This window comes from Daktulosphaira vitifoliae, unplaced genomic scaffold (genome assembly GCF_025091365.1).
Source record: "Daktulosphaira vitifoliae isolate Bord-2020 unplaced genomic scaffold, ASM2509136v1 Scaffold_3, whole genome shotgun sequence".
In the NCBI taxonomy this organism is placed as follows: Eukaryota; Metazoa; Arthropoda; class Insecta; order Hemiptera; family Phylloxeridae; genus Daktulosphaira; species Daktulosphaira vitifoliae.
Window position 1 is genome coordinate 24,604,999 of NW_026099574.1, and position 17,209 is coordinate 24,622,207.

A 17,209-nucleotide genomic window follows, 5' to 3' on the forward strand; every position below is an offset into this window, starting at 1 on the left:
GACAGACACAAAAAAAAAAAAAATAAACACATCATGGTAAAATTAATACCTTCTCAGCTTCGCATCGAAGCTAAAATGTATCTTCGCCATATAATTATTTTTGTCGTGAGGAGGATATGACACTCATATCATTCCATAAATACACCACTGTGCGAATGAGCCGTCGTTATTGATGTTGAAACCTTCAATTTTATTTTAACTACGTGCTTACCTACCATGTACAATACTGATGTTAATAAACCATACGTCCTGCTTTACAGTCGAAGCGTAGGCAATTGGACTCGTTCACCGAGACATATAACTCAGAAATGCCAAAAAAAAAAAATAATAGTAATAATAATGACGAAGTACAAACGTAATCGCTAGAAAAGATTTATTGCGTAATTCGGCAGTCCTTGATTTAATAATAATAACAATAAAAAACCAAACTAAAAACTATCACCAATTTTGTTATAATTATTATGTGCATCGGCGCATTTAAATGACTATGAATTTATACAACATGAATTTTGTTATTTTTAATAAAAATTCATAAAGTAAGATTTATGTTAATACATTACTTTCTTAATTTACTCTTATTTTATTTATCATAATGGAGTTATCGTTTTTAAAATAAAATTAGTCTTTTACCTGTAATTTGACGGTAGTATTCAGTATGGAGTAACAAACTGTACCTTGTAATACTCAAAAATATTTCTGTAAACCACAACTGATTTTATGAACACCAATAATATATGAGTAAAACTACAATTTTATAAATTGTATTTTAGAGGAAAGTTTTTTATTATAAGCCATTAATAACATTATTATATAATGTTATTAAAAGCAATATTAATGATTCTTTAAAATTTTACTGAGGAAAAGTTGAAAAACCAAATCCTTACAGCAAAATTAGTTCCGATTACTAATGTATCATATAAGGAGTGTTGATTTATCCTTGACCACCAAATTTTTCCTAAAATAATAATTAAAATAAAAAATTAATTGAATTTCAATAGTAACATTATTTTTGTCGATTTTATTTTATGCTTTATTTTTTTTTTAATTTCAAAATACACAAAAATAGTAAAATAATCAATAACATAAATTTTAAACTTTAAACACAACGTATAATATTGGTTTCATTTAGTTAAAAATAAAATATACTCAATTTTTATTTCCCTTGCTCTCAAATGGGTGTCCATGGACATATACAGTACTTCAATAATTATATTAATATGAGCTTTTGTATCGTATTTATTAAATATAGCTATTTTATTACACTAGTTTTATCACAAGATTATTGATTTTTTATAAACAATGTAAAAAGTATTTAAGATAATCCATAAAGTAACGATATACATTATTATTTTATAGATTTATCATTTTGAAGTGCATTTATGCTATTAACTGTGGTTGTGTAGTAAAATGGAGGTGATTCCTCTTATTAGAAGTTCAAACACTGGTTCGGAAACGTCTAATGGCGGCAATGACATTAAAAGACGCGTTCAAGAATGGTCAAGACTAGACAGACTGACTGGTATATTGGAACATGCCAGAGTCGAAGCCGATCAATGGACTAATCACACAGCTAATACAAAACATAAATTTGGAAAAGTATGTACAACTATTTTTTTTATTAAAGATACAATTGTGTTATGGGGGTTTCATAACCACTCCACCCGTTAAAATATTCGATTAATTAGGACAAGGCATGGTGTGGAAGTTTCTATTTTTCACTAATATTATACAATTTTTAGCTATATTAAAATTAAAGAACATATAATTTGTGATTTCTACCAATGGTCTCTAAAAAGAGAAAATAGTTGATCTGTTTCTAAACGAGAATTACTCATCCATACTTATATTTCTATACATCAGTTATAACGTTTAAAAATGTATTATGTAGGAGAAAAATTTATACTTTCCATACAATAAGACTCAAAAATCATTATACTGATTTTTAAAACTTGTGATTATTATAATTTTATTTAACAAAGATAAATAACTATTTGTTGGAGCATTCATTATGTATGTAAAAAAAAATGAATAATTTAGTAAAGTTTTATTCTTGTTGTTATTAAAATGCTCAATAAATATTAAAAATTGTAAATATATTTGAGTCNGTTGTTATTAAAATGCTCAATAAATATTAAAAATTGTAAATATATTTGAGTCCACAAAAGTTTTATTATATTAAAACTTATAAAGTTATAGACATAATATACATACATTTGTATATATATATATATATATTTATTTATTTTTTATACTCTACTTCAATCAGCAATATAAGATGCCAAATATAGTGAAACAACTTTATTTCTAAGAGGGAATTAATTTAACTAAAGTTGTTCTAGCTAAATTTGGTGTTAGACATTACCCTAACTCAGAGTTTAGATATAAAGGTCAATTTTCTCTCGTTAACCATATTTTAACACAAAGTTCATTGGCCAAACGTAAAAACCGTACACACTCATGCCTATATTAACCCAGCTAGCTATTTCACATACCATATCTAACAAATGAAAAAAGTCAAATCATGCAACCATTGATTAAGTCATTAACCGAATAAAAATAAGTATAATTTGATTTTAATTTAATTAATAATGTTATTATTGTTGTTTATTTTGGTTTTAGGTTACGAATACACGAGCGCGAAATTTAGCTGATGGTAGTAAAGAGCAAACAAAACAAACAAAACAACTCGAAGTATTTCAATCGCATACAGATGGCTGTTCGGTTCAAGTTATCAGATCTCATACGAGTACTACGAGTTCCTGGCATAATTCTAATGTAAATAATTTATTCTCAAAAAGTTTTTTAATGATTATTTAGAAATAAATATTTTGTTTTACTCAAAAAATAAATACTATTAGCATAACTCGCACAAAAATGTTTACATAATTATTGGTTTGTATTAAATAATAATAAAAATTTAGATTTAATTTTTTAAATTGTTAATTTTATTTTTTAGACTATTTCAGGATTGCCACAATGGTCTTCTATATTTGATAAAAAAGAGCCTCAATTTGATCAATTTAATCTCGAATTCAGTCCTCTAGATGTTAGCTCACAAAAAAACAAAGCTAGCATTGGAAGAAGTGGTTCGATTAGTAGTAGAAGACCTCCAACTCGCCGTCCACAGACTGTTAGATCAAACTCACCTATAATTGAACTTGTTGATTCTACTGATAACGATGAAACATCAAATAATCATCAAGAACAAAACAGTGATTCCAATTCAACAAACCTCAATCGTTATAAAAGTTGTTCAACCGATGAAATACATAGTGAAACTACGGAATCTGATGATCACCACCTAGACAGATCTTCTAGATTCCGTAGGTCATTACAGCTATCTCAATCTAAAAATGTCCAAGAATCTAGTCACAAAGTTGTTGGAGAACTAGAAGATGTTTTAAAAAAAGTTTTAGGTAAAAAATTGCATGTTATAAATAGAGAAGAGTCGACGGACGATGAACAATTGATAAAACCTTTGTCAGCTTTAAAAAAACCAGCGTTTATTACAGTAGAGAGTTTAACCGAAACTAAAAATAATCTAAAACACTATGATGATCAAAGTAAAGATGACGACGGCATAGAGCCAGATGTAAAACCTGTTGCAAATATTAGAAGTTTGGATTACAGAGGATCTACGTTAAATAGAAACGAAGAATGGTACAATAGACGAAAGTCTTATGGATTCGAAAAAATGGCATCAGATCAAAACGACAAATATACAACAGACTTATCAGCAATTGATTCTTCTACGGATAGTGGTATTTGCCGTTCAACAGAAAACGGTTTGTCAAGTTCAAGTCGCCAATCATCAACAGACCGCGAATGTATTGCTGATCTTGTTAAAAAATATTCCAACAAAGAAATTAATAATAATAACAGCCAAGTTAATCCATATAGTACAACTTTAGTGACAAAAGGTAGGATATTAGAAGCCATAAACAGTCTAAGAACAAAATCAAATACTTGCTTTGATAATGTAAAATTTGGTGAAAACATATCAGTAAATTTAAAAGAAAATGACAAACAACAAGTAAGATTTTATGTTATCTAAACATATATTTTTTTAATTTATTATATTTTAAAGATTTTTGGAAGACGACTATCTGTTGATGCAGACCAAATATTAGAAAAAGAAGAAGTTCCCAAACGTCATTCAATAGCTGTTGTAAGCGAAGTAATAGACAAAGTTCAAAATGTTGACAAGAAGGTTGCTAGTAAAAAAGTAGAATTTTGTAGAACAGAAGTACATTTTGATACTACCCCGGGAAAGATAAATATTGTTGATATGGAAGATAAGCCTGCACCAGCTCAGATATACAGACCAAAAAAAAAGTAATTTAATAATGAACTTTAACTTAAAAAATAATGTTGGTTCTTTTTAAAAATTACTAATCGTTAATTAAATTTTTTTAGATACAATCGACCACCCGATAAAAATAATGGATTACCCGAATATCATTTTGGAGTTACTCCTAATGATATAGTATTGATTGAACAAAATAAATCTAGTACAGATGAAGATGATAATAAACCAAAAAGTATTCTAAAACCACAACAACAAAATGTAAAAGAAGAAAATTTGGGTATAGCGTCTGATAATGGAATCGAAGTGAGGATCTCCTCGACTGAATCTACTCCAGTAGACTATCGACGAGCTTCCTGGTCAGTGGCTGATAGGGTAAAGCAAGTAGAAGCTATAGGTTTTTCTACTAGGGTTAATTTTACTGAGGGTGAAACTACAGCAGTCGGTTTTGATCCAGCTGATCCTAAAAAATATCACCGTTACTCTTATAATGAAACTAAGTCACCAGTCTGGAATCAAAATAACAGCAACGCTGCAGGTACAAATTTAAATTTTAAAGCATGGTACGGGTTTGAATAAGTTCTTCTACTCAAATGAACATTTTAATGATAATAACAAATTAAATACTCTAAAAACAAAGCTTATTTTTTAATACTAAGTTTTTGACTATGCCTGAATAATCATAAAAATATACAATCCGCTTTACATAAAAAAATTATATTTGTAGCTATTTTCCAAAAGCTGATATGTCACTTTTAGCATTTTTTTAGGTCAACAAAAACAAATGAAAAATTCTCAATGGTATATTATTGAAGTTCAAAAGACAAACCTTCCTAATAAAACTGACTCTTAATTTTTTGATACAAATAATAAAAAATCTAAAAAAGCTCATTTTTTTGATATAATAGCTTTTGGATATGAGACACAGATATAAAAACGAATTTTTTATGAATATACTAACAATTTTAAAATGAATTATAATAACATTTACTTAATTATTTTAAACTAAAATACTCATCAAATATTACAAACATGATTTTTAATCCTTTTATAACTTTTAATAACTCAATATACACACTAAATAAATTTAAAATTATAAAATGTAGAAAAAATTAATTTAATAAACAAATGTGTGTTCTGTTATAAGAATAACAGTATATTTTATATATCAATTTACATTACATCACTAATTGTTTACTAATATTACTCAAAAAACTTTACTTATTTACTACAAATAAAAACAATTACTTCTCATTAAAAATTAAATTCAGGTGCTAGTATGTTATTAACTTAATCAATAAATAACTTTAAATTAAATCTTTAAATTAAAACATAATCTTCAATCCGAATTAAAGATAACATCATTAATTAAGATTTGTAAATACTTTTTTTTTTTTATTGCACATTTTCTCCTGTAGATTTTTTTTTTCTGATGAATAAGCTGATGAATATAAAATAAAAAAATACTTTTTTTCAAGGCAAAACAGTAAATTGTTGAGCATGGCTTATGTGATATTATATGTAGTTTTACGCTTTTATATATGTTGTGTGCTCTTGTACTTACGTGCCTCAGTCATAAACAGTAGTGATAGCAGTAGTAAAACAAATGCAATGCATTTTGTGCAGCTTATATGAACAGCTCTATAGTGTCTTGCAGCATGGTAAAATACTATAATTATATTAGAAAGCATGGATCATTTACAAAAGATGGAATAGTATAATAATTAATAGTATCTGGGACATTACAGATAACGCTGTGAAATGTCATGAGAAACTTTTGGTCCGTATTGGTACATCTGGTGCCCAAACGCATTCTATAGAATCAACTTCTGGAAAAGTCAACGACTGTACACTAGCATCCACTTCGTTGGTTATGAATACTCCATTTCGTTCAGAACAACCTAGCACATATACAGAAGAAATTAATATAAAAATGCAAAGTCGAATCCAAAAAGCTAGTAGCACATCATGGCCTCGATCCAATCACAAACATTTTTCGGCACTTGCGTTTAGAAAATTTAACATATTGAAATCATGTACTGTCATCAAACATGACCAAGCTTCGGAATCAATGCCGGAAGTTTTAGTTGCCTTGGATGACCTGAGTAAAACTATCGATCAGCAAATCGTAGACAGTAGCACAAACAAACACGTGATGCTTATTAAAGTACGACAACCCCGAGATGAAATTCGCGGTCGACTGGAGTACGCAAAAGATCTCATGAGTACGGATGAGACTAGTGAAGAGAGTTTAAAGGCTGATGAAGAAGTCAGGTCATACATGGCCGCTGACTGCAATGAAAATGAACAAGACTGCTCCCCTTATTCCCATACATGCGACAACCTGAAAAAGCTCATATCTACCATAGAACAAAATAATGATCTTTTATTTTGTAATCAAGGTACTCTTTTATAAATTGTAATAGGAGAAATTGTGCAATATTAATCGACCTCTAGTAAAAATAACAAAGAAAATCATTATAATATTTAAATGCACCAGTGTTAAAATAATTCTAAATCATTTTTCAGATGGTTTTATCAAACAATCAGAAGATAAACTTTCACCAGTAACAAACGTCAGTTCGGTACTGTTGAACCATGAACAACAATTAACGTCAAATGAACAGTCCAAGTTCCAACCAGTAAAAATTCATACCGTACCTATGACAGTACTTGATGAAAATTTTGTTGCGATACCACAAAAAACTAGTAAAAAAGTCCCGGTTAAAATTGTACAAGATAATCGAAAAGAAAAATCAAAATTGACAGTACCAGCAATTAAAAAATGCACTCCTAGTGTTTCGCTAAAACAGGTATTTTTTATTTAATAATGATCAAATAAAAATAAAAGTTGTTTGTGGATTAAAGTAATTGATTATAATTAATTACTTTAATCGGTGTAAAACTTGAACATTTAAATTTTTAGGTTCCTATGACAATTCAACCAAAAATAGCGTCCCAAGAAAGAGAAAAAAAATTTGATAAAAAAGAAACGACCACCAGTGTTATTGGGCCAAGAGTAGGTAGTATACGAATTAGAGACAAAACTTCTCAGAGTAGAAATCAAGATCTTTTCAGCACTGGCAGAGACAGTTGGTGCAATATGCCAAAAGACTTGGGACCCAAACTTAATAAGTCTAAAGTGACAACGTACAAACAACGAAATTGTAAAGACATCGTGGAATCTGTAGAAGTATCAGTACTTGAAGAATTAAACCGCGCAGCCGATGAGATCTTAAAAGCGGTGAATGGATACACAGATGATGAATCTCAAATGCATTCGAATTTTGACGATAAAAAGAAAAAACCAGATGATGCGAAATTAAAAAATAAAAAAAGGGCAGCTAGACTTTTACAGAGAGCTAACAGTAGAGAAGCTCTTTTACATCTTGATGAAATTAGTTCTTCAGAAGATGAAGTAATTGAAGAAACACAACGAACAAAACCAAGAACTCAAAGAAAAAATAAATCACAGCAAACTAATAATAGCGTCGCCACTAAAACTACAACAAGTTTTACAAAAAAGTAATATTTTAATTTCATGTAAAAGTTCTCATAATAATGATTTTTAATAATTATTCACAGAATTCAAAATCGCACACAAACCAACAACACTTTAAAGTCAAATAATGTCCAACATAAAGTTCATCCAACTTACTATGGAAACGTATCAAACAGTTCTACTCAAACAACGAGATATCGAACCAAAACATCAGATATTAAACGTAATAATTAAATAAAAAAATTAATTATAATTTTAGTTGGGCGTTATTTGTTTAATTTATAAGTAAACGACCACATTAATATATGAAGTTAATATTCCAACATATTTAGTTATTGTAAACGAATAATATTACTTACAATAGTATTTAGTTACCATATAAAAATTTAGTTAATCTTTAAAAATCTTTATATCTAAGATTTGAATTAAAGAGCTTCTAAACTCTTTTATTCAAATTAAGGAGACCATGATTACATTGTTTACTTTTCTACAAAAACAAATAAAATTTTGAGTATTTAAATATTTATAACATTTAATAAAAATAAGAGCAATAACATAATAAAGACAAATTAATCATATTTTAAGATAATTTATAACTTTATAAATACACTGATTATAAATATTGTTTTAAAAAATTTTTATTTTCAGAATCTATTGATCAGAAAGAAAACAAACCGAAGTATCAAAGCAAAATAACGACCAGGGTTTTTAATTCAAAGTAATTTTATAGTATTATTAATGTGGATTTGATTTATGTAATACTTTTATGATTAGTACCCTTGAGACGCGATGAAATTAAATTGTCAATTCAAATTGTTTGATAAGTTACAATTTCGGCCTGGTCTCAGAGACTTTTTAAATTTATCCCCACAACTTATCTTTAATGTGTAAACAGCTCCTAAAAATAAACAAAAATGCTATTTTTTTTTAATATTGCTATTTTTTATATTGTTATTATTTTTAATTATTAGTATCTACAGTTTAACACAAACAACAAACACATAAAAATCGCAGGGGCTTAATAATCCCCATTAAAAATAATTTACAAAATAGCTCCCATAGAAACAATTATATAGATATTAACTATAAAGTTAAATATTTTAATATATAAATATTTTGTATTTATACAGAGTGGAACGGATCTAACTGACAATTCATATAACTTATGATCAGTGTTGGGAAAGTTCCTTTTTAAATGGAACTCGTTCCGTTCCCCGTTCATTTTATAAAATATGAACTCGTTCCAGATCCTAGTTCTTTATATTAAGAAGGAACTTGTTCCAGATCCAGTTCCTCCAAAATAAGAACTCGTTCCACTCTTCGTTCCTTTTATGTAACCAAGTTATTTAAAAAATTGTGGCAATGAGATCATGATAACGGTCATCAATGATTTTCATCAGCAGTCGAATACAAAACAAATTTGTAGTATTCCTTATCTAAAAGTATTCGAAAATTATATTTATAAAAAGGTAGTAAATGCTAACGACTTGTGTCAACGCGACCAATGTCTATTGTCTTCATATAAGTTAGAAATAATAAATCAGAAAACCCAAAACCTTTAACATATATTAGTTAACAAGAAACGACGATAATATTCGGTGCATTATTTAATATATGTACACATATATTAAATATTTACTGTATACCTACATGTGATAATAACTCTATAGTCAATTGATTCATTTAAACAGCCTACGATCTCGGCTGGGTATATAGGGGACTTCCATTGTCAAAAGTCAACTAAAAATACCTTGATATTTTAATGTCTAGATACGAAGAAAACTACACTAAAACATGTTTATAAAAATTTTTAGGAACTGTAATTTCCGTTCACGTTCCTTAAAAAATGGAATTTGTTCATTTTCCTCGTTCCTTTATTTTAAAAGGAAGCAGTTCCTAGCTTCGTTCCTTCAAAAAGAACTCGTTCCAGGAATCCGTTCCTTTTGGAACCAGTTCCTTCTCAACACTGCTTATGATCTACATAACAATTTATACTTTTATTTTTTTTAATCAATTTTTACAATATAGAACTATATTTAAAATATGTTTTATGTTATTTTTTGCAATTAAAAAAAATATTTATTTGTTTTAAGATTTTAAGATAGTCATTTTATAGATAAGTTTTAAAGAAAAATTTTGATACCAAAAATTCTTATTTTAATTCAGTAGTTACGTTTATACAGCATTTTGAAATTTGTTAAATTTTGATTTTTTATACAATTTTTCTATGGTATCAAATGTCAGTCCATATTATGTAAAGTATAGAAGTAAACACTAATTACATTATTTATTGGTAACAGTACGCGATTTCTTTTCCATGGATAATAATAACGTTTAACACGCTTTATACAGAAATGATTATTCTAATCTTTATTACAAAAGTTAGAAATATTATCGTATGTCAACTACGAGTGTTCCATGGTTGGCGAAGTTAAAAGCGATAACAATTATTCATTTGGGTGATTCTATCATTGTAATCATATTATTATGGGATATTCTTTGTTAGGAAATTTCATAATAAATGCACTTATTCACTATTATTCACGTTTCAATTTATGATATATGAACCTATTTAATTGAAAATTCAACATGTTTTAGACAATGTTTCTATAATTTTTTTTAATAATCTGAATTATACTACTAAATGTTTTTTCATGTCAATTACAAATGCTTATTCAAATGTTAATAATTTTCATGGAAAAGAAATCGCGTACTGTTACCACTAAATAATGTAATAAGTGTTTACTTCTATACTTTACATAATATTGACTAACATTTGATATCATAGAAAAATTGTAAAAAAATTTAAAATTTAACAAACTTCAAAATGCTGTATAAAAGTAACTACTGAATTAAAATAAAAATTTTTGGTATCAAAATTTTTCTTTAAAACTTATCTATAAAATGACTATCTTAAAATCTTAAAAAAAATTAAAAAAAAAAAATTAATTTTTAAAATATTTTTTTTAATTCCAAAAAATAACATAAAACATATTTTAAATATAGTTCTATATTATAAAAATTGACTAAAAAAATAAAATTATAAAATGTTATGTTGATCATAAGTTATATGAATTGTCAGTTAGATCCGTTCCACTCTGTATATAACGTTGTATATACACTTAACTAACACATATAACATTTATTTTGTTAACAGAAAACCTAAGAATCCTATCGAAGAAACTAGAAATCGCATTAAAGGAAGTTAAAGTTTACGATTTTTTTTATGATATTATACTTAAATTAACATTATACTATGTGTATTGACCATTCATAATATATTGACGTGGTTCTAACTAGATATATTAATTTATACATTATAAATAATATTTGTTTATAAAAAACTTTGGGTAAAATTACTTTAATATTTTATGTTTCGTAATTGTAGTTTTTCTCTATTGTTGCAATGTATACAAACTTTTAAATTAATTTAAAATTTTGTTATACGATATGTTACTTTTTTATATAAGACATGTTTATTAACAAAATAAAGTGTGATTTTACCATTAAATATTAATATTTTTAATTGTATTAATCGTATATGATTACCATATCAATCATATATATATGTTCTTTTATGGTCTTCCTCCAAATTTATTTTTCTATTTGTTTATGCTAAATGTTTAAAATTTATATAAGCATTAATTTTTTTACGTTTTTTACTTTTTTAAGAACAATAACAAAGAATAATTCTTTGATCCCATGAAAAATATACTTAAGTCAATTTGATTAACTTTTACAAAAAAACACTTAGAAATTTTGAAAACATACACATTTATAAGAACATTTTTACTTACGTAGTAAAACTTGAACCTTTCTCCTTTCTCTAGAACAAAATGATTAAACTCCATCAATTGTAGACGAAAAAATTAAACGAGTAGCTGTTTGAGGTGAAATGTTTATTAATTAAGAATTTTAAAAATAATCTCATCAATATATATATATTATTTTTTCAATGAACTTGTGAGAGATTACCACTAGCAAATAGAAATGTAAGAAGTTAATTTTTATTCAACAATATTTTTATGACCTATTGAAATGATTTTAAAAGAAAACAGAATTTTGGGGAAAAAATATTAGAGAGTGAGTTAAGAGCTAATACCTCCTAACTTATCTATAACTAAATTAATAATTTTAAAACAAATATAGAAAATGTTTTTAATCTTATTAAGTATAAAATTAATAAGGATATTAATTTAATTTATTAAAATAATAATTATTATTTACATAAAAATCAAATATATGTTAATTTTGTTTCAACGACAATAATTGTTACTTAATAAAATAGTCATAATTATTATTACTATGCCTAAATTTATAAAGACGATAAGTATTTACGATTTTTTTCTTAATTCTACACAATAAAAATACAATTTAACTGATTAAAATGTTAAATTGATTAAAATATTAGAGCCGACAAATTAATTAACTAATAAACTAATTATTAAATAATGGCCTGACTCATTATTTTATCAAATATTTCAAAATGTACATTGGTCTCATGTGACTTTTTAAACAGGATTTTGTTTTAATCATGTTTTTTAACAACTCTGATTAAATATATAGAAAGGATCTATTCTTTATCTATGTCTATAAAAGTAACATTAAGAAATTATGTTACTAGTATTTTCTAATATACAAATAAATAAGTTTTAGTTTATATCACTGGTTAAAGTGGAAAAAACTACGAACAGGGATTATAGTTCCTAAAAAATGAGGAGCGTTCCGAGCCACACCGAATTGTCTCCCCTCAAAGGTTAAAAATAATATTGATCATAATAAGCAAATATACTTAATTAGTAAAAAAAAATTTTTTCAATAAATGAGTAAATTAGTATCTTATACAATTTTTGTTATTTCATTTAAAATTAATTAGAAATGAATGTTATTCAAAACATCACAAAGTCAGTATTAAAATTTTAATTTATTTTGAAAATCAATACCCAACAGTTTTTTTAAGTTTTAAATATTATACTATAACAGAAACAAATTGAGAAAAAAAAAAACATTAACAGTAACCAATCTAGGTAGGTATCTACACATAAAATAATGAATTAACAAATATACTAATTTAATTTATAAAATTTAAAAAAAATTAAAAATATATCAACAACCTTGGTAGATATATTAATATAACAAATGTTTATATCACCTTAAATTTTTATTTCTATAACTTTATAACCCTTAATATAATAAGTCTTTTAGTTCCATATGTAGTCACAAATTAATTACATGTTTTTTAAACTTAAATTAAAGAATTAATTAAACCTTTGAATAATACAAAAAAAAACAAGTACTTATATTACCACGGTCGTATCATAAAATTCTTAGCAATTTTATAATTTAAGTTCTTCTACAGATATTTTTTTTTTAACAATTTTGAAATTTTGACTATTTGAATAAATTTTTTATATTAACGTTTTCCACTCTGCAGAACTTAAAACTAAAGCGTTTCCACGGAATTTTGGGATTTGATTTAAAGGGGACGTTAAATTGAATGCCAAATAAGAAGGGGGACTTTGTCCCACTCCGTCCCTCACTTTAGTCACTTGTTTATATTATTTATATTTAGTTATGTTAGATAGTAGAAACGTAATTTGAAAATTTTGATTTCATTTAAATTATTGAGAGAACTCGAATGATTTGAGGAATACAATTGAAGCGAATTAGAATAATTTTCAATCAGCTGTTTCTCATGGAAAAGAATACTAAACTGATAGTATTTAGGATAACTCTGTTTTACGAAATCACATGTATAGCAATTGTGAGCCGGAAATTAGAATAGCCGCCTATCAGACAAACGCAGAAGCTTAGAATTAATTTACTTTACTTTACTAAAATATTGATAAAGATTTTCACGTTCTTGAAGTAAGTGTTTTAATATAATTGAAGAGTTAATTTTTGTACAATTTTTAATAAAACTATTTAACATAGATAAAATATATTCTTGAGGTTATCTATTTACGATCGCGGAACCCTTTCAATGGCAACTATATTAAAATCATCTAAATTGATTTGTTACACATGTGAGAATATTTAAAATATGATATAATGAATTAATTTTACCTGATATTTAAATAAAAAAACGCATTAATTTGTTACAGTGCCCCGTAATCGGTCTGCTTCGAATCTTACAAGGTGTATTCAAACATTACATGTAAGCACAATTTATATAAATTTTATTGCTTGTAATTTAAGTCATACTCAGCTAAATTAAATTGTAAAATAAATGTTGGCTTATATTTTTAGATATATCTAGTTATTTTACCTAAAAATTCCTACGTGTTTGTATGTGTTTATACTAAAATATCATAAGTATTAATTAAATAGTTTATTAATATTCAAATATTTTGTTTAAACTATTAGAATTTATGTAATAACATTTAGTATTTCATTTTATGCTTATCAGATTTATTTGATTATTCAAATTTTTTAAATTACCTCAATAAATTATGTAAGACTTTTCTATTGTAATTATCTCATTTTAACTACTTCAATCTATCTTAGTATAGTTGAACTTATTTTACCCATAAAAGGAACCTGCAAAAAACTTTTTTTATTAAAATAAAAATATCCAAATGAAAAATTACAATTAAAATTTAAATATGAAACCAAGAATGAAAAAAAAATGTAAGGTATTGACCATTTAGAGTTAAATAAGTTCCTATGCATTAAAGTTAGATGTAATTTGATTTGATCTAATGTATTGGATGAAATTTGTAATTAGAAAATTACAGGTCAACAGAAGTTTTGGATTAGTACTTTAAAAGTTATTTACATTTATACACTTTGGTAGTAGAAGAGTTGTAACAGATAGATAAATAATTATTTTTTTTTAGAGGTGCAATGTACCACTTCAAAGATGTATGAATGATTTTCTTCATAGAAGAAATGCAGTTATTGGTACAGTTGTTGGTCATGCTAGAATGTATGCTGCTCCAAATGAAAAAAAAGTTTTTCAACGTGTAAAACCTCATTGTAATATTGGTACAATAGGGCATGTAGACCATGGCAAAACTACATTAACAGCTGCTATTACTAAAAGTAAAAAAATAAATAAAAAGGTTTTCTTATAGACTTACTATCAATTTATATACTCCAATAAACTTAGTTTTTACTTAAAGTTATAATTTTTTTTTTTTGAAATTTAATATTGTTAAACATTTTTTTTCCAAACTTTGATAAAAATTTTAAAGGTAGCATCACATCAACTAAAACGATTATTTCACAAACACATGTAATGTTTTTTTGGTTTGAAAATATACATAATGGTCTCGCATGTTTTGGTAAATCTTATAATTTTTGATTCAGTGACTATTTTGTAGTACTTTTATTTTTAAATAACTTGTTTACACTTTTGGACTACAATAATAATGTATGTTATAATATTTTTTGAATTTATGTAAAAGTTAATGAAACTTTTCAATTTCAAATAACATAAAAAAAAACTTTAACTGCTTTTGAAAACAAACATTAATATAGCAAAATTCATAAGAAATGTTTTAATACATTTGGTAAATTAAATGACCTAAAATTTCAAAATTTGACTTAACCACTTTCTCTCAAAAATCATTTTTATATTTTTGGATTGTATTCATTTTTAATGATGGATTTTTTTTGTTTAATAGTTTTGTCTTCAAAAAAGATGGCAAAAATGAAGCAATATGCAGACATTGATAATGCACCTGAAGAAAAAGCTCGTGGAATCACAATTAATGTTGCTCATGTTGAGTATGAAACAGAAGCAAGACATTACAGCCATACTGATTGCCCTGGTCATGCTGATTATATTAAAGTACTTAAAGATATTTTTTAATTTCATTGTTATTTGCTAATCATTAAATTTTTTATAGAATATGATCACAGGAACTAACCAAATGGATGGAGCTATCTTAGTAGTAGCAGCTACAGATGGTGCTATGCCTCAAACAAGAGAACATTTGTTGTTAGCTAAACAAATTGGTATTGGTCACATCATTGTTTTTATTAACAAAGTTGATGCAGCTGATACTGAAATGGTTGAGTTAGTTGAAATGGAAATTAGAGAATTACTCACTGAAATGGGTTTTGATGGAGAAAATTTACCAGTTATCAAAGGATCAGCTTTATGTGCATTGGAGGGACGAGAACCTGAAATAGGTACTATAACACTGTATAAAAATATACATATTATGTAATTATTGACTTCTAAATTTATTTTAAAGGTCAAAAAGCAATTGAAACTCTATTAGATGAAGTCGATAAATATGTACCACAACCTGTTCGAGACTTGGACAAGCCTTTTATGCTACCAGTTGAGCATGTATATTCTATACCTGGTCGTGGTACTGTAGTTACTGGTAGATTAGAACGAGGTATTATTAAAAAAGGAAATGAATGCGAATTTGTGGGTTACAATAAAGTTATAAAGTCTACAATTACTGGTAAATTTATTATGTTCATGTCTTCAAAATTATTATTTTTATTTAATTTACTTTTATTTTTAGGTATTGAAATGTTTCACAAAATTTTAGAGGAAGCCCAAGCTGGAGATCAACTTGGTGCTCTAATTAAAGGTACTAAAAGAGATGATTTAAGGCGTGGAATGGTATTAGCAAAACCTGGTAGTGTAAAAATGCAAGATAATGTAACTACTCAAATTTACGTTTTGACTAAAGATGAAGGAGGCAATGGCAAACCTCTTATACCTTACCAACAGCTACAAATGTACTCTAAAACATGGGATTGTGCTGTTCAATTAAATGTTGTTGGAAAAGAAATGGTCATGCCAGGGGAAGATTGCAGGTATTTTACATTAACTGTAAATTATTGTTAAACTAAAAGTCTAACATTAATGTCTTGATAGCATCGAGTTGAAAATGATCAGACCAATGGTCCTAGAACAAGGACAAAGATTTACTTTACGTGTAGCTGGTCAAACTGTTGGCACTGGAGTTATAACTGGAGTCAACAAAAGACTATTAGAAGAAGAAAGAAGAAGTTTAACAGAAGGCAAAAAAGCAAGAGAAAAGAGGAAAGCTGCTGAAACATCTGGAGCATAAATAAGACAATTTTTTTCAGTGCTCTTATTAACAGAATGTAAATAAAACTAGTGTGCTATGAATAGCCCAGGATGGATATTATTATGAATAAAAAACTTTAGTTTTTGTATTTCTACGATTGAATGTTTAGTTTATCGATTGATTATTTAAATAAAACTATGTTAATTAATATAATAATAATATAATTTTACATTGATGTATTAGCTTTAAGATTAACAAATTACTAATCAACTATTTTTGAAGTAATCAAGGCATAAAGTAGGGAGCATGTTTAATTTCTAGACATGTAAGATGTGCTTTTATCATTCCTCATAAGAACCAATGTTTATTCAAATTACTTTCCATTAAATTTATTCAGTA

General features: G+C 26.4%; 2 protein-coding genes across 4 annotated transcripts in view; both read left to right on the forward strand.

The window, feature by feature from the left end:
- The window catches only part of LOC126902204 (uncharacterized), a 39,015-nt gene extending 27,694 nt beyond the window's left edge, over positions 1–11,321 (forward strand). The window contains exons 2-12 of one of the 2 annotated variants that reach the window (XM_050679237.1): positions 1,357–1,596; positions 2,620–2,775; positions 2,957–4,033; positions 4,088–4,335; positions 4,417–4,844; positions 6,055–6,708; positions 6,836–7,119; positions 7,233–7,831; positions 7,892–8,031; positions 8,457–8,526; positions 10,966–11,321. In XM_050679237.1, coding sequence (XP_050535194.1) covers positions 1,408–1,596; positions 2,620–2,775; positions 2,957–4,033; positions 4,088–4,335; positions 4,417–4,844; positions 6,055–6,708; positions 6,836–7,119; positions 7,233–7,831; positions 7,892–8,031; positions 8,457–8,526; positions 10,966–11,017 — 3,897 coding nt within the window. In that variant the 5' untranslated portion in view covers positions 1,357–1,407 and the 3' untranslated portion in view covers positions 11,018–11,321. The remainder of the gene's footprint in view (positions 1–1,356; positions 1,597–2,619; positions 2,776–2,956; positions 4,034–4,087; positions 4,336–4,416; positions 4,845–6,054; positions 6,709–6,835; positions 7,120–7,232; positions 7,832–7,891; positions 8,032–8,456; positions 8,527–10,965) is intronic. The other variant, XM_050679238.1, reaches the window with a different exon arrangement.
- Positions 11,322–13,527: 2,206 nt separating this feature from the next.
- On the forward strand, positions 13,528–16,967 carry LOC126902208 (elongation factor Tu, mitochondrial-like). 2 transcript variants are annotated; one of them, XM_050679247.1, is made up of 9 exons: positions 13,528–13,676; positions 13,743–13,834; positions 13,913–13,965; positions 14,648–14,852; positions 15,437–15,603; positions 15,662–15,947; positions 16,013–16,231; positions 16,295–16,592; positions 16,654–16,967. In XM_050679247.1, the coding sequence occupies exons 2-9, from the start codon at positions 13,792–13,794 to the stop codon at positions 16,847–16,849; spliced, it is 1,467 nt and encodes a 488-aa protein (XP_050535204.1). In that variant the 5' UTR covers positions 13,528–13,676; positions 13,743–13,791; the 3' UTR covers positions 16,850–16,967. The 2 variants fall into 2 exon arrangements, with proteins under 2 accessions (XP_050535204.1, XP_050535203.1); XM_050679246.1 differs by having other exon boundaries at positions 13,584–13,834.
- Positions 16,968–17,209: the final 242 nt, after the last annotated feature.

Bases quoted from the DNA above. Each gene is read 5' to 3' on its own strand.
- LOC126902208 (XM_050679247.1), top strand. From the start codon at position 13,792: ATGGCAACTATATTAAAATCATCTAAATTGATTTGTTACACAT. The intron at 13,966-14,647 runs GTAAGCACAATT...ATTTTTTTTTAG, and splicing joins GGTGTATTCAAACATTACAT to AGGTGCAATGTACCACTTCA. The intron at 16,232-16,294 runs GTAAATTTATTA...TTTTATTTTTAG, and splicing joins TATAAAGTCTACAATTACTG to GTATTGAAATGTTTCACAAA.